Raw genomic sequence first — 25,612 nt, forward strand, 5'->3', positions numbered from 1 at the left:
AGAATGAGTACTATGAACTCAAGATGGTTGGGTCGGAAATTGAAACTTACACCAAGTTGTCTAATGATTATGCTGCTCTTTGCCCGAACCTGTCTCGACCTATGTACCGAAGGATCGAACTGTACATCAAGGGTTTGGCTCCAGAAATTCGAAGCCATGTCACTTCAGCCAACCACACTACCATTCAGCCGATTGTTCGACTTGCCCACAAACTTACTGATCAGGCTGTAGAGGAGGGCAGGTTGCCCAAAAGGATCAGTGCTACGGTCGGAACTTCTAGTGACAGCAAGCGTAAGTGGGAAGGAAGTCAAAGCAAGGATGCTAACCCCACTCAGGCCCCAGCACAGCAAAGGAAAACTGAAAACAACAAGGGTACTCAGCAACAGGGTGGCTACCGGGGAAGCTACCCAAAGTGCAACAAGTGTAACAGACACCACAATGGGGCATGTAACAAAGGCCAGTGTCAGCGATGCCACAAGATGGGGCACGAAGCCAAGGATTGTAGAAGCCAGTTTCCAGCAAGACAGAATCAGCAACAACCTCAACAGCAACAGCAGCAGGGAAACAACCGGGCATGTTTTAAGTGTGGAGCTGAGGGGCACTTTAAGAAGGATTGCCCTGAACTGAATCAGAATCGCAACAATAATCAGGGAGCTGGGAACAACAATCAGAACAACAATGCTGGGAATGGTGCTAGAGGAAGAGCTTTCGTGATTGGAGCTGATGAAGCAAGGAATGACCCCAATGTCGTGGCGGGTAAGTTCCTACTCGATGATCGTTATGTTTCTGTGTTATTTGATTCCGGTGCCGATGCTAGTTATGTATCCCTACGTGTTAGTAAGAAGCTTAAGCGTCCACTTTCGTTACTAAGTTCTCCTCATATCGTCGAGTTAGCTAATGGTAGAAACATCGAGGCCTCACATGTTGTCAAGGGCTGCGAACTAGAGTTGTCTGGTCAGACGTTTAGCATCGACCTTTTCCCTGTTACTCTTGGAAGCTTCGACGTCGTTATTGGTATGGATTGGTTATCCAAGCATCGCGCTGAGATCCTCTGTCAGGAGAAAGCAGTTCGTATTCCTCGCCGTTCCGGCAAACCCCTCATTGTACAAGGTGGCAAAAGTGGAGAAATCTCCGGCGTTATTTCGTTCTTGAAGGCCCAGAAGTGTTTACGAAAAGGGCACACCGCTATCTTAGCACTTGTTACCAACACGCAGGAAAAGGAAAAGAGGATTGAAGACTTTCCAGTAGTGCGTGACTATCCCGAGGTATTTCCTGAGGAATTACCTGGACTCCCTCCCCACCGTCAAGTCGAATTTCAAATCGAGCTAGCTCCCGGAGCAGCGCCTATAGCTCGTGCGCCTTATCGACTAGCCCCCGCAGAATTGAAGGAACTCTCTACTCAACTACAGGAACTTTTGGATAAAGGATTTATCCGTCCTAGTTCGTCACCCTGGGGAGCACCGGTACTCTTTGTTAAGAAGAAGGATGGCACGTTCCGAATGTGCATTGACTATCGTGAGCTGAACAAGGTTACCATCAAGAATCGTTACCCTCTCCCGCGAATCGACGATTTGTTTGATCAACTGCAAGGATCGAGCTACTATTCTAAGATTGACCTGCGATCAGGCTACCATCAGTTAAGGGTCCGTAATGAAGATATTTCCAAGACTGCATTCAGAACTCGTTATGGTCATTATGAATTCCTCGTTATGCCCTTCGGAATGACCAATGCCCCTGCAGTGTTCATGGATCTCATGAACCGGGTATGCAAACCCTACCTCGACAAGTTTGTGATCGTGTTTATAGACGACATCTTGATCTACTCGAAAAGTCAGGAAGAGCACGAACAGCACCTACGCCTTATCCTCGAACTTCTCCGCAATGAGCAACTGTATGCCAAGTTCTCGAAATGCGACTTCTGGCTTCGAGAAGTCCATTTCCTTGGGCACGTGGTTAACAAGGACGGAATCCACGTCGACCCTGCAAAGATCGACTCTATAAAGAATTGGCCTACCCCTAAGACTCCCACTGAAGTTCGCCAATTCTTAGGATTGGCAGGTTACTACCGCAGATTTATTCAGGGATTCTCTAAGATTGCACAACCTCTCACGACGCTCACTCAGAAAGGCGTCACCTACAAGTGGAATGAAGCACAGGAATCTGCTTTTCAGAGGCTTAAGGATAACCTCTGCAGTGCTCCTATTCTCTCGTTACCTGAAGGAACGGACGACTTTGTGGTTTACTGCGATGCGTCTATTCATGGGCTCGGTTGCGTGTTGATGCAACGCGAGAAAGTTATTGCCTATGCATCCCGACAACTCAAGACACACGAAAGGAACTACACAACACACGACTTGGAACTGGGAGCAGTGATATTTGCGCTTAAGATATGGAGACATTACCTGTACGGTACCAAGTGCACCATTTACACCGATCACAGGAGTCTCGAGCATATTTTCAAGCAAAAGGAATTAAACATGCGACAACGCCGTTGGGTCGAACTTCTGAACGATTATGAATGCGCCATCAAGTATCATCCGGGCAAGGCCAATGTCGTGGCAGACGCCCTCAGCCGAAAAGACACTATACCAAGACGCGTGCGAGCATTACAACTTACCATCCAGTCTAGTCTTCCTACCCAGATCCGAAATGCTCAGATTGAAGCTCTGAAACCGGAAAACATCAGGGCTGAGTCCCTGCGAGGATCGAGACAACAACTAGAACAGAAAGAAGACGGCGCCTACTACGTGGCAGGGCGCATTTGGGTCCCACTTTACGGGGATCTACGAGAGCTTGTGATGGACGAAGCCCATAAGTCCCGTTATTCAGTACATCCTGGTTCAGATAAGATGTACCACGACTTAAAAACCACTTACTGGTGGCCTGGCATGAAAGCCCACATAGCAGCCTATGTTGGCAAATGTTTGACCTGCGCAAGAGTCAAGATCGAGTATCAGAAACCAGCAGGTCTACTACAGCAACCGGAAATCCCGAAGTGGAAATGGGAGCAAATTTCCATGGATTTTGTTACAGGGCTACCTAGATCCCAACGCGGGAATGATACTATTTGGGTGATAGTAGATCGATTGACTAAGTCTGCACACTTTTTGGCCATTAAGGAAACAGACAAGTTTTCTACCTTAGCAGAAATCTATTTAAAGGAAGTAGTCTCCAGGCACGGGGTGCCAACTTCTATTATTTCCGACCGAGACGCTCGTTTTACTTCCGAGTTGTGGCAAGCTATGCACAAATCCTTTGGCTCACGTTTGGACATGAGCACCGCTTATCACCCGCAAACGGATGGGCAGTCTGAACGCACCATCCAAACCTTGGAAGACATGCTTAGAGCATGTGTGATCGATTTTGGCAAGAATTGGGAGAAGCATCTACCGCTGGTGGAATTCTCCTACAACAACAGCTACCACACTAGCATTCAGGCGGCACCTTTTGAGGCATTGTACGGTCGTAAATGCCGATCACCTCTTGGCTGGGCGGAAGTCGGTGATAGTCAACTCACAGGCCCAGAACTAGTGGTAGATACAACGGAAAAGATTTCCCAGATCAGGCAACGCATGGCGGCAGCTCGTGACCGTCAGAAAAGCTACGCTGACAAGCGTAGGAAACCGTTAGAATTCCAGGTCGGGGACCGGGTTCTACTTAAAGTCTCACCCTGGAAGGGTGTGGTTCGTTTCGGTAAACGAGGCAAGCTGAATCCACGGTATGTTGGACCATTCGAAATTACCGAGAAAATCGGTAAGGTGGCTTATAGATTGAACCTGCCTGCAGAACTGAGTGCAGTGCACAACGTTTTTCACGTATCTAACCTGAAGAAGTGTTTGTCGGATGAAACACTTGTGATTCCTTTTAAGGAACTGACGATTGATGAACAGCTACACTTTACTGAGGAACCGATTGAGATCACGGATCGAGAGATCAAAACCCTCAAACGTAGCCAGATACCCCTTGTGCGAGTTCGTTGGAACTCACGACGCGGCCCAGAGTTTACCTGGGAGCGGGAAGACCAGATGAAGTCTAAGTATCCCCAGTTGTTCCCAAACGAAAACCCCAGCACTGAAGCTACAACCGAATTTCGGGACGAAATTCCAAACTAACGGGGGGATGATGTGACACCCTGTTAAAACACGCTAGCTTGGCAGTGGCTGCTTCAACTTTCGGGACGAAAGTTCTTAAAACTTGGGGATAATGTGACACTCGAGGTTCTTCCGAGCGATCACCTTGTAATATTTTGTGTATATATGATTATTATTAAATGGAAACGTGACTTTTACTTGATATGTGTTGTGTATGTGTATTATATATAAATATAGGAGAGCCGAAACCACGACCCGAGACCATGACTCGCAACCACCCGGTTGCGAGTGGGTCACTCGGTTGCGAGTGGGCCTTTGGGCCGTAACCGGTTTGGGTCGAAACCCCCAAGCCCAACCCGAAACACCCCATGTATATATATCCCACCTTCTCCTCATTTCCTTCATTTGTTGCACTTCTCCTTATTTTTCTCTCAACTAAGAAAACCCTCAAACAACATCCAAACTCTTCCAAATCTCGGTCCAAGCTCAAGGATTTCGGACAAGGACTCGGTCAAGATCATCACTCGGACACTTCATCTCCTCGGCTTCTTCCTTTATTTCGGCTCATTCTTCCCCTTTTCAACCGGTTAGTGATTATTATGTGCATAGGGTTTATTTTGTTGTATGAATTAGATTTTTATGCATGTTTGATTAGAAATATTATGCTTGGTTAGAAATACTATGCATGATTTTTAGGAAGATTGTGAAGTTTTGACTATGTGTGTTAAACCTTATGTATGATACTTGCTAACATGCTTAAATGGTTATGGAATAATGGTTTAAGGATGTTTAGGGCCAACCGAGTTATGTTAATGCCACTAAGTGTATGTTTTACTTGTTCTTGCATATTAATCTTGTTAGAAATAGGTGATTTTCGGTCCAAAATGTGTGATTATGTTGGCATGAAAACCCTAGAAAAATATGAATATAGGATGAACTTGTTGAATGTGGGTTTGAAGATGCAAAAATGGCAAAGTTTGATCTATCTTTACTAATATTCAGATTAGGCAAAGTGTTAGTGAAATATTATTGGTTGTTTCCTATTATGGGCCTGAATTCTTGGTACAATTTGGACTGTCATATCTGCATCATCACGTGTGTATGAAAGTGACAGATTACGACTCGCAACCACAGCATTCCGACTCGAAACCACACCGTTGCGACTCGCAACCAAAGCATGACAAGTCGAAACCACGAGATTACGACTCGAGACTACGACGGTTGCGACTCGCAACCAAAACGTGACAACTCGAGACCGCGGTTGCGACTCGCAACCACAGCGTGACAAGCCGAAACCTCCTGGTTGCGACTCGAGACCGTCTGGTTGCGACTGGGCCGTCCACTTTGGTTATTTGTTGACTGGATTATATGTTGCTGTATTCTGTTTGACTGTTTACTTATATGCATGTTACGTGCCCGTATGTGTTTTACGTGAATGCTTGTATACCGAACCTGACCTATACCGGTAACCATGTTAGGACGTGGTGACCAACGTGATTGACAAGTAACCTAAACCTACCGAGCAACCCAAGGTGAGTTCACAACTTAAAAGCATGCGTCCCGGTGGTTTGGGACACGAGACTAAAACGACCCTATCCCCTGGTAAAAGGGGATACCATTTACATACCTTCCCTAGTTATTGGGAACAAAACTTACTTTTCCTTCCCTGGTATTGGGAAACCTTTTGGTTAATTACTGTTTATACGGATTGCAACTAACGGCACTAAACGAAACTCTATCACTCAAGTCCCTACTACAAATACCGATTAGTCGTCGGGTTCAGGCGAACGGGTTATTAGTTGATAGCGCTATTTAGGTGTTTACCAGCCTCACACCGTGCCCTGGTTTGGGATCGGTCGTGAACTAATGTACTCAGAAATCCGTCAATGATGATAGAACTTTGACATCGGGGCATCCTGCGGATACGCAACGGTTACCTAGTGTTCGGTATTGGAAAAACAGTTTAGTCGCTAACTTTTGGGGTAGCTCCCCAGGGCAAGTATAAACGGATAAATTAACCGGTGAAACGAGTTTTTGGAAATTAAAACTGGACAACTAGTGAACTCACTCAGCATTATTGTTGACCCCCTTACTGCATGCTTTGCAGGTAACCAGTGACGATGGAGCTTGCAGCTTGGGAACGTGTAGTGTCTGTTCACCCTTGTGTCGGGTGTTACCATATTTTGAATCATGAACTTTGTTTTAAACTACCTTACCTATGCTTCCGCTACTTATTACTGTTTTGATCTTAAAAACATTAAACTCTGAACTTAATATTTGCTAAGCTTATAATTAGTAAGTATTACTTTTGTTATCAACTAAAGTATTCAGTATAATTGGTGGCTGGATCCTGGTCAGTCACGCCCCCGAAGCGGGTGTTATCCGCAGGTGGATTTTTGGGGGTGTGACAGTCGGGTTCGAAAGAGATAAAGATCGGGTGATCGTTGTACCTGTTCGCGAATCAAAAGTCGACATCGGTGATGATGAAACTCAGCGCTACGGTCACAACGGAATGCGAAGAATGGTGCGGTGTTGGTCACGGTGGCGAACGGCTCTTGGCGGTAAGGTTGTGCGGCGGTGTATCTGATGGTTTCGAATCAGCGACTAGTCGGAATCAAACAACATATGAAACAGGGTTTAAAATAAAAGAAGCAAAAGTCGACAGGGTACCTGTGGCCGGAATGAACCAGAGATAGAGGTCTGGAATGACTGAATCGGTGGCGACGGTACGACGGTTCCGAATCCGGTTGGTTCACGGCGGCAGTAAGCGGTGACCGGTGGTTGTGATATGCGGGTGGGTTTGATTGTTTAAAAGGGGTTTATGATGGCAATAAGCTAGCGAACTTTCGGGAACTTCAACCAATTCGTAAGGATGAAGTTGACTATTTTGAATTCAAGTTTAATGATAAGCTTGAATTTGAAACAATGTACACCAAGTTTTCAAGTCTATTATATAGTATAGATTATTTATTTCAGGAGACAAATGGTATTTAATTCAATTATTAATAAAAAAAATTACCTATATATATATGTATATATATATATATATATTTCTTTATGAAAATAACATGTGTTCGACCATAATTTGCTTTGCCAATTAATATCTTAAGTTTTGTATTTTCGAGTATTACAATTCTACTCCTCTAAAAATAAATTTTCGTCCTCGAAAATTGTTAAGCACGATTACGAACGATCTCAATCATAATGGACTCGGAAAAGACTTAACACATAGCAAGCATTTAGACATCAAACATACTAAGGTACAGAGTTTCTGAGGTAACAAATAAAAAGACACTAAACAATCAGAATCTAACTCAGTCAGAATCAACTAACCTTAAATACGGAATACTAAGATGAGAACAAATCTGGGTACTGAGAACGAATAGTGTCTTCCATTTCCCAAGTAGCCTCGCATTCAGAATGATTCTTCCAAAGAACTTTAACGAAAGGAATAGTCTTCTTTCGCATAATCCGCTCATGGCGGTCTAGAATAGCTTCGGGTTCCTCTTCACAAGATAAGTCTTCCCGAATAAGATGAAATGGATAATTCACAACATGCAAGGGATGATAGTTGTATCCCCTAAGAAGAGACACGTGGAAGACATTATGGACGTGCGATAACTGAGGTGGCAGTGCCAGGCGATAAGAAACTTCACCGACTTTTTCAAGGATTTCAAACGGACCAATGAATCTGGGGCTAAGCTTCCCTTTGATTCCAAAACGACGAATGCCTTTACAAGGCGAAACTCGCAAGAAAACCTGATCACCAACATTGAATTCCAATGCACGACGATGTCTGTCTGCGTAGCTCTTTTGACGACTTTGAGCTTCCTTTAACTTTTCTCGAGCAACAGCAACCTTTTCACTCGTGATCTGCACTAATTCAGGACCTTTAATGATTTTCTCGCCAACTTCTTCCCAACATATAGGAGCTCTACACTTTCGACCATAAAGAAGCTCAAATGGTGCCATACCAATGCTAGCTTGCCAACTATTGTTGTAGGCAAACTCTACCAAACACAAATACTCGTCCCAATTCCCGCTCCACTCTAAGGCACAAGCTCGAAGCATATCTTCGAGTGTCTGAATAGTACGCTCAGATTGACCATCGGTCTGAGGATGAAATGTTATGCTGAATCTTAGTCTTGTACTCCAAGCGGCTTGTAAACCTTTCCAGAAGCGTGAAGTGTAACGTGGGTCTCGATCAGAAACAATTGAGACCGGGGTACCATGAAGTCTAATAATCTCTTGAGTAAAGATCTCGGATAATTTACTGACTGAGAAACCCTGCTGAATTGGAAGAAAATGAGCCGACTTAGACAAACGGTCGACTACCACCCAGATAGTATCATTCTTCTTGAAAGTCCTCGGTAAACCGGTAACAAAATCCATCGAAATATCATCCCATTTCCAAACTGGAATATCTAGTGGTTGAAGCAATCCACCAGCTCTTTGATGCTCTGTCTTAACTTGTTGACAAGTAAGACATCTACCAACATATCTAGCTACGTCCTCCTTCATAGCACTCCACCAAAAGTGTTGGCGAAGATCCCGATACATCTTTGTAGATCCAGGGTGAATAGAGAATGGTGAACTATGAGCCTCAGCTAACAATGATTCACGTAGGGTGGAATCATTAGGCACACATAATCGTTTCCCACACCAGACTACTCCACTCTCATCAATTCTAAATTCTGACTGCTTACCAACCTCCAAATTCTGTATAATAGCCCAAAGTTCTCCATCTTCTTGTTGGGCGCTCTTGATTTGAGAGATCAAATCAGGTTCAATCTGGAATCTAGCTAGATAACCGTTTGTGTCACCAAGATGGATACCAATACCCAAACTGTCGAGATCAGTGAGAATGTGTGGTTGCAACTGAAGAGAAGAGATCGATCCAGAATTCTTCCGACTAAGAGCATCGGCCACAACATTGGCCTTCCCTGGGTGATACTGGATGTTGGCGTCATAATCTTTTAACAACTCTAACCAACGTCTCTGCCTCATGTTCAACTCCTTTTGCGTAAAAATATACTTCAAGCTCTTGTGATCCGTGAAGATATCACAAGTCTCCCCGTACAGATAATGTCGCCAGATCTTTAGAGCGAAGATAACAGCGGCAAGCTCGAGATCATGTGTCGGATAATTAACCTCATATGGTTTCAACTGACGTGAGGCGTAAGCAATAACCCTGTTATGCTGCATCAAAACACAACCCAGACCTTTCTTCGAAGCATCACTGTAAATATGATATCCACCTGTACCTGATGGAAGTGTAAGAATCGGGGCAGACACCAACTTTTTCTTTAACTCCTGAAAACTCTTCTCCCTGTCTTCGTTCCAGGAGTACTTAACCCCTTTTCTCAAAAGTTGCGTGAGAGGTAAGGCAATAGTCGAAAATCCTTCAACAAATCTGCGATAATACCCTGCGAGACCCAGAAAACTACGAACTTCGGTGACTTAGGTAGGGGTAGGCCATTTTGTGATTGCCTCCACCTTAGCTGGATCAATAGAAATACCATCAGCCGAAACTATATGACCAAGAAAAGCTACTTGGTCTAACCAGAACTCGCATTTCGAGAATTTTGCATAAAGCTTCTTCTGTCGCAAAATCTCAAGTACTGTACGAAGATGGTCCTCATGCTCTTCCTTGCTCTTAGAATATATCAGAATATCGTCGATGAAGACTATGACAAACTTATCGAGAAACTCATGAAAGACTCGGTTCATTAGGTCCATGAAAACAGCCGGAGCATTAGTTAAACCAAAAGGCATAACCAAAAACTCATAGTGACCATATCGAGTACGAAAAGCTGACTTAGGCACGTCTGAATCTTTAATCTTCAGCTGGTGATAACCAGACCTCAGATCAATTTTAGAAAAACATTTGGCACCCTGAAGCTGATCAAACAAATCATCTATGCGAGGCAGCGGATAACGATTCCGAATGGTGATTTTATTTAGCTCTCGATAATCAATGCAGAGCCTTAGGGAACCGTCCTTCTTTTTCACAAATAAAACAGGTGCACCCCAAGGTGAGACGCTTGGTCTGATGAAACTAAGTTCCAACAACTCTTGTAGCTGTTCTTTGAGCTCTTTGAGCTCTAGAGGTGCCATACGATACGGGGCTTAGAAATCGGTTCAGCACCAGGAATAAGATCAATTGTGAACTCCACCTCACGATCTGGTGGGAGTCCTGGCAACTCCTTAGGAAAGACATCAGGAAAATCGCAAACTGTAGGATAATCATCAATATTAGGCTCTTCAGAAGATGTGGCTTTCACCGAAGCTAAAAATCCTGCACAACCATGCGATAGAAACTTCTGAGCCTTCAGTGCAGAGATAATCTTCAGAGATTTGCGAGGCTGAGTCCCATGAAAAATAATTCAGGGCATTGAGGATCCCCAAACAGAACACGACGATTCTGACAATCGCTTGAAACACTATGCTGCGATAACCAGTCCATACCAAGAATAACATCAAAATCACTCATGTGCATAGGATACAAGTCTGCTGTACGGATGATAGAATCGATTCGGATCGGACAATCTCTATAAACATGAGATATAACAGTAGCATCTCTCAAAGGAGTAGATATAACTAGAGGGTATTCTAAAGCAGTAGGCATAGATTTCAAATACTCAGCAAACAAAAGTGATAGCACTGAATGTGTCGCACCAGAATAAAAAAGAGGATACATATCGCGTTCCACCAATATGCACATAACCGGAAAGCGTACCTGAGGCATTAGCTGCATCCAAAGCTGTGAGTGAGAAAACTCGACCTCCACCAGTAGTTTTGGTGTTTCCACATGTATTAGCTCGCTACTCAGGCCGAGTGCAATCCTTAATCAAGTGGTTTGAATCTCCACATCTGAAACAACGGCCTTCAGCAAGGCGACATGCACCACCATGACGTTTCCCACAATGAGTACAAGAAGGAATATTATCACGGTTCTGATTCGGGTTTTGCTGATACTGCGGCTTTGCTCTAGAGGCCTGATTATGTTGCTTCGAATTCTGAGCAGACCTGTGATTCTGATATCGATTTCTTTCATATCGCGACTTATTGTTGTAGTACCTGTCAGAATAATCCCTTCGATCTTGGGACTGATCATTGCCACCCCGATTGTCAGAATTATTCTGGTCGCTTTCCCTAGACCGTTTGCGATTACCATCCGATTTCTTCTCTCGTTGCTTCTTCTCATTATCCAAATTCTTGACAGCATCAACTACCTCAGTAATATCAGTGAAACGAAGGTTCAGGATGAACTTCCTATCTCAATCACATATAGCCCATCTGAAATTATTAGTCTGCTGTTGTGGTGTACCTGCTGCAGGGCCCAGAAAATTAACCAAATGACTAAAATGAGCCTTGAACTCCATAATAGGCTCATCATCTCCCTGCCTGATAGAAGCATACTCTCTCAGATACTCACTTCTATCAGCGTCAGTGAAGTACTGCTGATAAAACAAAGTGCGAAATTCAGCCCAAGGAAGTCTTGCTGCATACTGATCTCCTCCACGAGCTTCTTTCAAGGTCTTCCACCACCTATGAGCATCGTCCTCTAGTTTATAACTAGCGAGCCTAACTTTGAACTCATCACCCACGCCCATCACTTCGAACAACTTCTCGATATAAGCAATCCAGTTTTCCGCCTCAACTGGTGTAGCAGCAGTACTAAACGATTTTAGCTTTTCCTTTCTGAAGCGCTTAAGCCAATCAAGGATAGTAACAGGAGCGTTATTGTTACCATTATTGTTTCCCCCAGGTGGTTGTACATTGTTGTTGTTCTGCTGCAACTGTTGTAGGAGGTTGGGAACTAAACCCGCAATAGCTGTATTGACAGCATTAGCAATCAGAGTTTCAATAGGGACGTTGTTGTTGTTGTTGTTCATATTTCTTCGAGGAGGCATCTGAAAAGAAGATATACATGTGAGAAGATGGAAGTTTCATAGTATGCGGAAGATGACACAGATGGAATCCTAACCCAACGTCTACCCATTAACTCACATGTTTAATTATTATTGTTTGAAGTTTTCTACAAGAAAGAGCCTGGGCTCTGATACCATAACTGTAACACCCCAACCCGCAACAGGCTGGCATGTCACTATTACAGATATCAAAATCCAAACAAGTTTCAAATAAAAGCAAGAATCCAAGAACAAAAAGTCTCAAAGCCACCAGAAAACCTAAGTCTTATATTATTCATACTGAAATGAATAGAAAACGAAAAAAAACTTTAAAACTTGAACTTCATATTACTCTCACTCATCCCTGTTTCCCTTGATTACCTGTAAACACATAAGACAAACACCAGAAAGAAAATACAGCTGAGCCAAAAAGTTGCCCAGTAACGGAGAAAACAACAGTAAAAGTAAGGCAGACATACGGACAAAAACATGAACGGTACTGATGTTAACCAAGTCTAAATTTTGGCACTGAAACGGATACTTATCTAACTTGAAATCCCAAAACTCATACTGAACAGATAACAGATACTGAACATAATCAGATGCGTATAATCATATCAAACATATCATAACAGAGACAGGACATACGTGACAACATGTAACAGTAAAACAAGTCACGTAATATAGAAGCACCCACGAGCCTAAACAGAGGGGTACATAGCTAGCTAGTCCATGCACCGAGACGGTGCGTGTAGGTGTACACACATTATTCCATCTCAACAGGAGTCAGGAGTCAGAGCTAAGATCGATCTATTCGCCTCTAGGGGCCAGGTGCTACACAAGCACAAGCTAGAGATGCCGTGAACTTTAGTTACGCACCGTCACGATGAGTGCCATGCCATTGACGCCCCAACGACAAGTCTAACATATAATTGCTCGGGTGACAGAGTTCAAAGCCGTATCAGAAATAAATGTATTTTGATATAAGTTTAAAAGGGAACATGCAATAATGAGCACAGGGTATAAGATCTATTGCATGCTACAATATATACTAGTCATATAACAACATGAAATAGAAACTATTAACGAAAACATCCGTACTACAAGGTAACGGATTTGAATAAAAAAATACTATGATGTCAAGAAAATGAATCCGTACCTTAGAGCGTAAGACAAACTTTGCAAAACTTTAACGTCTCAATTGAAAATTATTCAAGACGACCTAATATAAAAGAAAATTCCTTAGGCATTAATATAGGGCATTGCTCGAGTTTCAGGATACGAGGTCATCAACAACTTTCTTTGACGACTTAGTTGTTGGATTTAAAATTCTTATTTCGGTATATACGTATATGTGCTCAGCATAATGTCTATAAAACCTTGTTCACACTAATTCTTATATAAAAATAAAACTTCATTTTAACAATACATTAAATAATTGTTATTCCGATTCATGGAGTAAAACATAATAATTTTTATTATATTATAGTATATGTACTCAAAGAATAATTTAAAGAACTTTCATGTACATGAAAAAGTATTATAACTTTCCATGAAAAAGAAAAAGAACCAGTGTTGTTCATCTTTTCGACTGTAGTTCCATGATAGAATTAAGAAGGACAATCTATCTCACTTCCAAACTGACTAATCATTGTTCTTGATAACCCCATAATCGGACTCAAATGGTGATCGAACCAATGTATGGTTTATATAAAAAAAACTTGACTCGTTAGTTGGTTGGTTACCTGAATGAAGGATGCGGAGGTCGAACTCGTGACTGTTGGTCAGAATTTTTTTTTCGCTAGGGCGGGGATTGATCGAACCAGAAGGTGTGGCGGCAACTGTAAGTGTCATGAGAACCGATTAACTAAACATAAGATCGGGTTCGAAAGAGATAAAGATCGGGTGATCGTGGTACCTGATCGCGAATCAAAAGTCGACACCGGTGATGATGAAACTCAGCGCTACGGTCACAACGGAATGCGAAGAATGGTGCGGTGTTGGTCACGGTGGGGAACGGCTCTTGGCGGTAAGGTTGTGCGGCGGTGTATCTGATGGTTTCGAATTAGCGACTAGTCGGAATCAAACAACATATGAAACAGGGTTTAAAATAAAAGAAGCAAAAGTCGACAGGGTACCTGTGGCCGGAATGAACCAGAGATAGAGGTCTGGAATGACTGAATCGGTGGCGACGGTACGACGGTTCCGAATCCGGTTGGTTCACGGCGGCAGTAAGCGGTGACCGGTGGTTGTGATATGCGGGTGGGTTTGATTGTTTAAAAGGGGTTTATGATGGCAATAAGCTAGCGAACTTTCGGAAACTTCAACCAATTCGTAAGGATGAAGTTGACTATTTTGAATTCAAGTTTAATGATAAGCTTGAATTTGAAACAATGTACAGCAAGTTTTCAAGTCTATTATATAGCATAGATTATTTATTTCAGAAGACAAATGGTATTTAATTCAATTATTAATAAAAAATTACTTATATATATAGAGAGAGAGAGTAAATTACTTTTTGAGTCCCTGTGTTTTAGTGGTTTTAACCACTTGAGTCCAAAATCAAAAAGTTTAACGCTCTGAGTCCCTAGCCATTTATTTTATAACGTTTTGAGTCCAATTTTGTTCATTTTATAACGATTTGAGTCCAAAAAATTGGACTCAAAAGGTTAAAATTTGGACTCAAATGGTTAATGAAAATGCTTATAGGGACTCAGGTCATTAAACTTTTTGCTTTTGGACTCAACTAGTTAAAACCACTAAAACACAGGGATTCAAAAAGTAATTTACCCATATATATATATTTTCTTTATGAAAATAACATGTGTTCGACCATAATTTGCTTTGCCAATTAATATCTTAAGTTTTGGATTTTCGAGTATTACACAACAGGTTAATGATCACACAAAGATCCATTCGGTTCGGAACTTTACACGTATTTGAAGCGTCTAAAAGATAGACTCTTAAATCATGTAGGCCTCACCCTAATACCTAGTAGAAAATAGCCATGTGTTTAAAGAGTCTATAGATAGATTCTATAATTGTCATGCATCTAAAATTTAGTCTCTACAATTTATATCAGATCAAAAGGTTAGGCTCAGTGTCAAGTTCGAATGGATTTTCGTGTGTTTTGAGCTCAGTGTCAAGTTCTGAGCTGAATGGATATTAAATTGGTGCCTACATGATTTAAGAGTCTATTTTTTAGACACTTTGGACAAGTGTCAAGTTCTGAGCTGAATGAATTTTTGTGTGTTTAACCTTGTCTGCTTAAGATGTTTATTTTAGTAAAATGAGTTTGGTCGATGTTCATTTTCGTCATTTTCTTACTTGTTTTTTGACACAGCTATAGCCTATAAACTTTATTTCAATTATCTTTTGAAAATAAAAACGTTAAGGTAAATTGGTCGAGATTGTCACATGAAGAACAAGAAACGAATAAATCTCTTCTCCTATAGAAACTTAGGACTCGTTTGATTCAAAAACAATTTCAAATCTGAACGTTTAATCGGCAAAAAGAGAACTATGATCCTCAGAATTTTATTTAAAATTAAAGAATTCGAATTCCATGAAAGTGGAGTGAAATCAGTGAATAAGGTTGGTAAGTTCATTAAATTCATAATATTGTTAAAAAAAATCATTAATCATTATATTTTAGACTTATATTATATTGTATCATACATTAATTGAACGTGAGCTGTCAAAAAACATATTTAATTAATCCTAACTAGTTTCTAAATTTTCAAGTTTTAACTTATTATATATATATATATATATATATATATAGGGAGAAGATCATGCGAGAACCACCTCTTATTGTGAGAACCGCGAGAACCAATGTGAACACACCAAAAATGCCTAAAAATAGCTAAAAATCACACAAAAAAAAATTTTTTGAATTTTTTAATATTTTTTATAAAAAAATCGCTACTTTTCGAAGCCAAAAAAAAAAAAAAATTTTTTTTTGGCTTCTAAAAGTAGCGACTTTAACATAAAAAATATTAAAAATTCAAAAAAAATTTAGATTTTTTTAGGTTTTTTGGGGGTTTAGTTTTTAGCATTTTAGCTTGGGGGGGGGGGGGGTTTTAGGTTTTTTTTTTGGGGGGGGGGGTGGGGGTTAGGTTTTTTTAGGTTTTTTTTAGGTTTTTTTTTAGGTTTTTTTAGCTATTTTAGGTTGTGTTCACATTGGTTCTCAAGGTTCTCACAATAAGGGTGGTTCTCGCATGAGCCCCTCCCTATATATATATATATATATATATATATATACACACACTATTATAATCCCGTGTATTACACTGGTTGAAATAATGTTATGTTATATACTTAATAATAAAAAAGAGTTATGTTTTAGAAAGTCATATGTTGTACGAGTTGAATAAACTCATGTATTACAATATTACATTGACTGAATAAATTATAATAATGCATATAGTCGTCAATATACGTCTTTAAAAAAACTACTTTGACGTGACCATTAAAAATTATTTCAAGTTAGCTTTAAAAATATTTTCAATCAACTGGGTGTTAATTTTTTTTAAGTAATTGATAAATATTAATTCAATTAAAATGTACTTACTCCTTTAATATAATAATAATTATTATCCCATATCATTTATTTTTTTTATTAAAACTTACACCAATTAAACTATATATTAAAAAACAAACATATATTAAACTATTTATTCAACGCAAATGTAACATAAATTTATATTGGTTAAATATATTGTTTAACATAAATTTACTATAAACTGTTCCACAATTTTTTCGTTTATTTTTCCCGTATGCTATGCAATGAATCATATAATAATTCATCGAAATAATTATATATTTATCAAATTTGATAAATTTGATCAACCATATTTATTTTAACTTGTAATTCTAAAAATGTGTCATATGTCACATAGATAAAATTGATGGATATAGTTTAAAATTGAAGAGATTTATATGTAATAATAAAATCGGGAGGAATTATTATTGTTATTATTATATATATCAAATTACAACATACATTTGCACTAGTGTTGTTTAGGGTTTTTCAAAATCTTCCACCAAACTTTAATGATTTGCAAATTACACGTGTTTATTAGGTCAAAGTTTCAATGAAGTTTCTCCAAGCCTCTTTTGTTGCTCATTTTCTTTTTCTCTGTTGACTAATTTTCTTTTACATATTTGTTTTTACATTTTTCCTTTCAATTTCATTTCAAAATGTAAGTTACTATAAATATAAATATAAATTATTACTAGAAGTACACAGGTTGAAATGATTCACTATTATAAATCCTGCTAATTTAAAATGGGTTTAAATTGGTAGGCACTACAATACACACCACGTCGCCACCCACGCCACTATACAATTCATCAAAATCTATCGTTACAAATTTTTACCCCATCGCAACGCGTGAGTTTCACAATTCTTAACATTAACACCCCCATCGTATCTACGTTTCGAACCCGTCACGATATCCGCATTCGTATGACTCGCGTTCATCAAACTTAAAAATTGTCTTTAAAGAAATTTTGTTGCTAAGTAAGTTATTTTACGGTGATATAGTATTCCGCCGCAACGCGCGACACAAAATACTAGTTTTGCATAAAAGATGGAGGCAGTAGCATTACCTCACTTATTTGGGATAAGTAGCAATTATCTAAACAATCCACACTGACTGCATAATATACAATAATTTAGAACATTCATATTGAAAAAAGCCAACATATTGAACATCATGGACCGTAATTTGGGACTGAAGCGTTTGTATGTGTCAATGACTCAAGCGGCGACGGGCTCAGGGACCTTGCCAGAGTCGCTTGCAGCCAAACTATATATTGTAGTATTCAACGAGCACTTCCCAACCACCGGGGCACATGAATCCATCTGGAAGGTTTTCTCTGTTCTTTGCAAGTTTGTTTCCGTTTTGTCTACATTTGGGTATGAATTTCAACATAAAGATTTTTCGTCTCATACAATATAAAAAATACTTTATGTCGGATACAACTCAGTTTTCAATAAACTTTATATCAAAATTAGACAAAAAATGAAACAAAACTGAGAGAAAAACTAAATCATATCTAAAATAAGAATTGCAAAAAACAGGAAAATTATTATATTCTAAATCTGGATGAGCGACAAAGCCATGAGCCCGTGAGAGAGAACCCAAATAGCACTTGGCTAGCAACCCAAGTTACTATACTTAAAAAACAAAAACAAATTACATTACAATAATTTTAAAAATTGTTCTAAAAAGTACACTATTAAAAATTATTAATATTAAAGAACTCTAAAGTAGGGGCAGAGATTGAAATTTCGACTAATTTACTTATATATAGGTTAAGTTGGGTTTTTTTCTTTATTTATTGGAATAAAGGTAAAATGATAAGTGATATCTATTTAATAAAAAAATATTAAAATAAAATATAAGTTGAATTTTTAAAGTTGAAGGAGAGAATACTATGTCGCATTTATTGAAATTTTTTTATTATAAGTTATATTAAATATACATTCATGAAAAATATCAAATTCAGAATGTGAATTGGTCACAAACTTCGTTAAAAAAAAACAATAACCAACAACCAAAATAATCCAAATTGAATAATTTCAAATGTTATAACATCTCATAACAAAAACCATTACTTAACATAGATACCAACATTTACAGACACTTTTATTCGGACCAGGAAATGTCGACATGTAATCACAATTTGCCTTAACTAGATCTACAGTAAATCTATCCCGACATGCTCCCCAACAATCATCCGAGACGTATGTATCGCCGTCGCAAAACTTTGGCGTAAACGGTAACAACGTCGTGCACTCAGCGTTTGCCGATGCCATCATTTGAACTGTATTGATCAAGTATTTATAAATATGAGCATTAGTGAATAAACATTTAATATGTTGAATTTTAATTTAATTTTTACAACACAAATTATAGCTATGAACAAGTAAAGTGTATATATTTTCATACATATATATGTTCATACCTGTGATTATAAGGAGTGTGAGAAGCACCACATTGTACACATGAATACCGGTGGATCGGGCCATTCTAATATTGTGGAATTGTTTGTGTATAATTGGTGAGGGTAGATAATAATTTTGTGGTTTTGAATAAAAATGATGGGTATAAATAGTGAAATTATTTAAGGACTTGCTAATTTTGAGATGGACGTAAAATCCGTCAATGATATGGATTATAAAGTACGTTAGTAATTAGGATATTCTGTTTTAATATAATTTCCTTATTTAGTACTAAAAAAACTATAAAAACTCCAAGGAAGATAACTACTAAAAAACTATAATAACTCCAAGGAAGATAATATAGGGTAAAAGAATACGAGAAACGTTATTCTACAAAAAGAAAAAATGTACGAAGTGTAGGATACAAGTTTGATCCTTGATTTGCAAGATTAATAGTTGAGATTAAGTGGTTTCGAAATATAAAATTCACATAATTAACAACAAGGGAAACAAGTGGAGAAAACGGTAAAATAGGAAAATACTATATTGTTAACTCATAAACTCATATCCTCTTGATTTTCAAACGGCTATAACTTTTTCATACATTAATATTTTTTATAAAAATTATACCTTATTAACGAGCATTTTATTCTATTTAATTTGAGCAGTCTATTGCTATACTTTTCTTAAAAAATTTTGCAGGATTTTGAGTACTCATTACGTGATTTTGAATACCCAGTAAGTGACTACGTGATTTTGAATACACATTACGTGATTAATTGATTTCATTATAGTATTTTATGTGAAACCTCAGTAAGTAAGATTACGTAATTACGTAACAATAGTTGACTATGTATTATTACGTGACTAGATGATTTTAAATACTCATTCCGTGGTTACGTGATTTCATTATAGTATTTATGTGAAACCCTACTGAGTGATTACGTAATTACGTAAAATAAAACATGTAATACATAATATTTCATATGGAATACCTAATATTTCAGGTATAATCACGTGTTAAGGATATATTATATATAAAGCATTAGCCAAACCAACCTATAATACAACATAATGTCGTATATTAGAGATTTAACCACGTAATAAAGCATAAACAATCAAGTTCTTATTATGAAATGTGTAATCACACTATAAACATAATTTTATTAACATTAGTTGTAACAAATCATATTGAATGTGTGATCACGTAATGAATTTACATTGAATGCGTAATGAGTTATGTTGATTGTGTAATCACGTAGTCATTTACCGAGTATTCAAAATCACGTAATGACGTAATGGGTATTCAAAGTCTTGTAAATTTTTTTAAGAACACTATAGCAATAGATTGCTCAAATTAAAGAGAATGAAATGCTCGTTAATATGGTGTAATTTTTTTTAAATATTAACATATGAAAAAATTATAGTCGTTTGAAAATCAAGGACGAAACTAGTCAAAATGAAAAAAGACTATCATACCCTTCCCTTTTTAATTTGAGAAAAATAAATATGTGATCATGATTCTCTCATACACATCGTACAAATCTCTCTTTTGTACATGATCTCTTATCAAAATAATACTACTAAAAAACCGATAAAAACTCCAAGGAAGATAATGTAGGGTAAAAGAATACTATTTTGACATAAATCAACATATTTAATGTGGTTAGTTGTAAAGGATTGAACCGGAAATAAAAATAAATTTAAAGGATGTTTTTAGTAAGTTTTAAACTTTAAGGATGGAACCTGCAAGTTTGATAAAAGATAAAGGACGTTTTGTGCAATTTACTCTTTTATTTTCTATTAACACTTGTTTAGGAATGGTTCATTATAATACCTTAATTACTTAGAGTATAAATTTTTCTTTAAAGATATACATATATTTTGATGATGTTATTTATGTTTGTATACTATGAATACAACAACAAGAATAGTAAATCCTATAAATAGTAGGGTCTGGGAAGGTAACATATAAATAAATTTTACTTTTATCCATATGAGTAGAGAGACTACTTTCAAAGAGACCATTAACTCTGAACAATCAACATGCAAACAAACCGGACTAAAAATATAGCAATGACACAATAACACAAGAGTGGTTACAAAGTAACATAATAAAATAAAGATAGATATAACTCATAAAAAATAGTATAATATAAACAAGTATATACCATCATAAAACATATAAATATAAGCCATAAGGTAGTTACATGCAATTTTCACCTGAATTGCAGGAAAGTCTAATCCCCTAACACAGAGCTAAGACCCAATTATACCCTCCTTAAAAGTCTTTAACATTAATCCTACATCTCCACAAACTCCTATCTTGTACCATGTCTAGGGTTGTAAACGAACCGAACGAACACGAACAATGCCTTGTTCATGTTCGTTCATTAAGGAAATAATGTTTTCATGAACGGTTCATGAACACTTACCGAACGAGATTTTATGTTTGTATCCGTTCATTAAGGATATGAACGTGTTCACGAACGATTCACAAACACGCATAAAATTAGCGTAGACGGTGGATGCTAAAATGTATGGCCGAGGGAGCAGCGCTAGTGCTTAAATAACTAATAGTGGAACAGATATCAGTGTATTCATTGATGTGAATAATGAGGAAGAAGGGGAAACAGTGCAAAAACAATGTGAGAATATTGTAGGATATTAAATTAAAGAATATAAATGTTTAAATAAAATAAATAAATGTACAAAAATCATTCATGAACAATATAAACAAACAAACATGAATGATTGTAAATGAACAACCGTTCATGAACACCTTATTGAAGGTTCACGAACATAATTGAACGAACGAGACCTTTGTTCGTGTTCATTCATTTAACTAATGGAACGAAATATCCTGTTCATGTTCGTTCAATTATTAACCGAACGAACATAAACTAACTTCCTGCCGAACGGTTCACGAACTGTTCACTGAACGTTCAGTTCGTTTACAGCCCTAACCATGTCCTCAGATCGGTGCATCTCTAGCAAATCTTGTCTAATCCGCTCATCCTAAGTTAATTTAGGCCTTACTCTACTCCTCCTCCCTTCCATGTGTTGGGTGGGTGAGGGTGTTTATTTATTAATAATTTGATGAAAAGTGTATTTCAAATAAATACAAAAGTTATGAAATTTACAACAATATTAATTAGATTTCTTATGCAAAATAAGTATGAATTTAAAGATGACATCACATTCTACATGGTTGAATATGATGTTGTTGGTGACTTAATTAAAATTTTATTATATGTTGTGACATAATAAGATACGATATGATACGACGAATATAATATGTTATTGATATTCGCTAATTTACACATATTTTAGTCCCCCGTTTTACCCCTATTTTATGCGTTTTCGGCCGTAAAACCGTCATTCGGATACTTAATTATCTACATTTTTGTTTACAGGCCTAAAACAGCATACCAAACAAGATGATAGCGAAAACGAGGACTTTCCGGACAAAACGACGAAGCTGCGAAGATTCTGTTGGAAAAACTGACCTGGACGTGTTGCACGATCATGCGGCCATATGCACGACCGTGCATATCCGACAAACCAAGAAGACCCGGCAGTGAACGAGGCGTGCAACACTGCGTGCAAGGCATTGCAGGCCAATGCGAAAACGCACGGTCATGCCATATGCGGAACGGTCGTGCGAATCCGATAACGCAGGAAAACCTCGGAGCTGAACGACCACAAAACTAGGCGTGCAACAAAATGGCGATATGGAACGTCCGTGCCATATCAAGAACGACCGTGCATATGCGAAGACCAGTCAACGATCTGTGACGTCATGCGGTATGGTGGACCACCACCAATAATGCTTAAAATGCACGGTCGTGCGATCGGAAGAACGGCCGTGCGACACCGAAAAAGCATATAAACAGAACAGAACCATTCTATCAGTAACTCTGGACATTTTTGGGAGCTCTGCAGGCGATTTTGAGGCTCCGAAGGCTGCTGCTTTCACTCGGATTCAAGCCACATTGCCCGGTTTTGCTCATTTACTATCCAGATTCTCATTCTTATGCTTGTTTATGGTTTGGTTTCTCAAATCTTTCCATTATTTTGTTATGTTTCAAGCATTTAGACTGATTACTAAGTATTAATGTAAGCCTTTGGGCAAAAACACAACAATCCCTTGCTTGATTATAACCATTAGTATGTTGATCTATGTTTGTAATGAAACTTTGAAGTATTTTCTATGATTATCTTTGATGATTAGTTTGCAACCTTGTTATTGATATTGATTTCTTGATTATAAGTAATTGTGTTGGGTGATTGGTGCTTGGTTACGTAAGATAGTTGAAAAATGAAGCTTATTTAACCATGTATTAGTAAACTTTGAATTTGGTTAACTAGTTTAACTTGGTTAAAATGTAGGCACCATGATACTCTAACGGGTTAGTGGTTTAATAAAATGTAATTATTATTAATCAAGAGAGCTTGCCCTCACGGAAGGACTCTAACGGGTTAGATGGTGAATTCTTGCCATGATTTGTTAGCTTAGTTAGTAGTTTCGGCCAAAATTGCTATCTTGGTGAATTTATGTGCAAGATTTGTAAAATGAACTCGGTTGTGATTTAATCTAGTTTATGCTTGTCTCGGTGGTTGCATTGTGTTTATCGGTGTTGCTTTCCTTGATTAAGTGAGGTTAGAAAACTCCTAACGGATGACTAACTTATTTTTAGGAGATTTTTGTAGACATTAATCAATCGCACGTTAAAGAACAATTTTAGGTGGTTAAAGTGTGTTTATCGTTTTAACTTTCCGAATGGTTGTCATGTTAGGATTCCCGAAAGGGATACTAATTGTCTCGAAATGGAAAATTGACCGAATGCTTCTAGTGCCAAAACTGACTTAGTTGACATGCTGTGGTTGTGTATTAAGCAAGGCTATTTATATATATTTTACTATGTTTTATAAGTATTTATTTATGCTTAATTTAGATTAATTAAAACCAAGACAATTTATGTTTTTACCGGTAATTTAGTGACAAAGGTCTAGTATTATTTCTCCGCCCATTTCCGTGGATCGATACTTGGTTCTTACCGATACTTTACTACATATATGACGGGGTACACTTGCCTCTTTCGTGTGTGTTTTGATGTAAAAGTAATAATCACTTTTATAAATTTAAAACCAATTCGTGTGTAATTTCATTGTAAAAATATGTATAGTCGCGCACGTAACAAGTTTTTGGCGCCGTTGCCGGGGAATGGCGAGTTTTAGGAACGACCCGAGTCATTGTGTTATCGGTGTATATACTTGTTAATATTTGTGTATATTTTCGTGATTATTTATTTGTTGATTTATTTGTAATATTTCTAGCTTTTAATTCAATTTATTCATTTTCTTGATTCTTTTTTACACTTGTAAATTTTTATTCTATTTATTTGTTCAAATCCGGATTTATTTATTCATTTATTCTTTGAGTTTTCGGCTCTTAAAAATCATTTTCATACTAGCCGATTCGATTATTTTCGTTGCTTTAATTTTTATAAAAATTTCAGCCCATTTTCGGATTTTTATAAATTTTACCGCCCATATTTATACATATTCTGCTTCTATTCAGCTAAAAAAAAAACATTATTATATTAATAAACTATTCATTGTGTCAGTTTTTCGTTTGCAGGTTGATGTCCTCAACTCCCGCGCCCGCTATTGCTCAGCCTACTGACGAACCAACGCATAATCTTAGAAGAAGTAAGAGGCTGCGCGAAAGGTCGCTTGTCGTTGCACAACGCATAGCAAATGCAATCGACGAGCCGGTGATTATCTCTGAAGACGAAAGCTCAGGGGACGAGGAGAGAGTCGTCATGGCGGACGACGACCGACCGCTGAATGAAACAAATCAGCCCGGAAGGGCAGGCCTGGAGCCGAGTATCCTTCAGCATACTATAGATACTCCTACTTTTGAAATTAGACCTAGTATTATTAATATGGTACAAAATTCTGTACAGTTTGACGGACGTGAGCATGAGGATCCTGGGAGACATATCGCTGCTTTTCTTGCTATTTGTTCGACATTTAGGATGACAGGTGTTTCGGAGGATGCGATTCGGTTGAGGTTGTTTCCGTTTTCGTTACGTGACAAAGCTAGAGCTTGGCTTATGTCACTTGCTGCCGGGTCCATCAGGACTTGGAATCAGTTGGCGGAGCAGTTTATGCAGAAATATTTTCCACCTGAGAAAACGAACAAACTACGGAACCGGATTGTTTCCTTTCGCCAGGACGAGGGCGAGTCGTTGCATGCGGCTTGGGAGAGATTCAAAGATTTGTTGATTGATGTGCCACATCACGGCTTCTCCAAGCGACAGCTGGTTTTGATGTTCTATCAGGGGCTCAGCTATAATACGCAGGAGCGATTAGACGTGAACGCGGGCGGCGATCTTGGAACTAAGACGCCGACTGAAGCGTATGATATTATCGAAAAAACTGCGTTGAAATCCAGCTCGCGTCGGGACGGAGATAGAGGTCGGGCATCATCATCATCATCATCTCGTTCAGGAGTTCATGCTGTAGACGACTACACGGCTATTACTGCACAAATCTCGGCTCTTGCATCGAGATTCGACAGGTCCCAGATGATTGCGCATGCTGGCTCGGGATGTGATCAGTGCGGACTGTCACACGAGCCTGGGGCA

The 25,612-nt window shown here is 38.4% G+C and overlaps 1 protein-coding gene across 1 annotated transcript; it reads right to left on the reverse strand.

Moving 5' to 3' along the window:
* Positions 1-10,915: 10,915 nt before the first annotated feature.
* Positions 10,916-11,989, reverse strand: LOC110887616. The gene is made up of 2 exons (XM_022135193.1): positions 11,422-11,989; positions 10,916-11,322 (listed from the first exon to the last, which is right to left on the reverse strand). The coding sequence occupies exons 1-2, from the start codon at positions 11,987-11,989 to the stop codon at positions 10,916-10,918; spliced, it is 975 nt and encodes a 324-aa protein (XP_021990885.1).
* Positions 11,990-25,612: the final 13,623 nt, after the last annotated feature.

Source organism: Helianthus annuus, chromosome 1, assembly GCF_002127325.2.
Source record: "Helianthus annuus cultivar XRQ/B chromosome 1, HanXRQr2.0-SUNRISE, whole genome shotgun sequence".
Classification (NCBI taxonomy): Eukaryota; Viridiplantae; Streptophyta; class Magnoliopsida; order Asterales; family Asteraceae; genus Helianthus; species Helianthus annuus.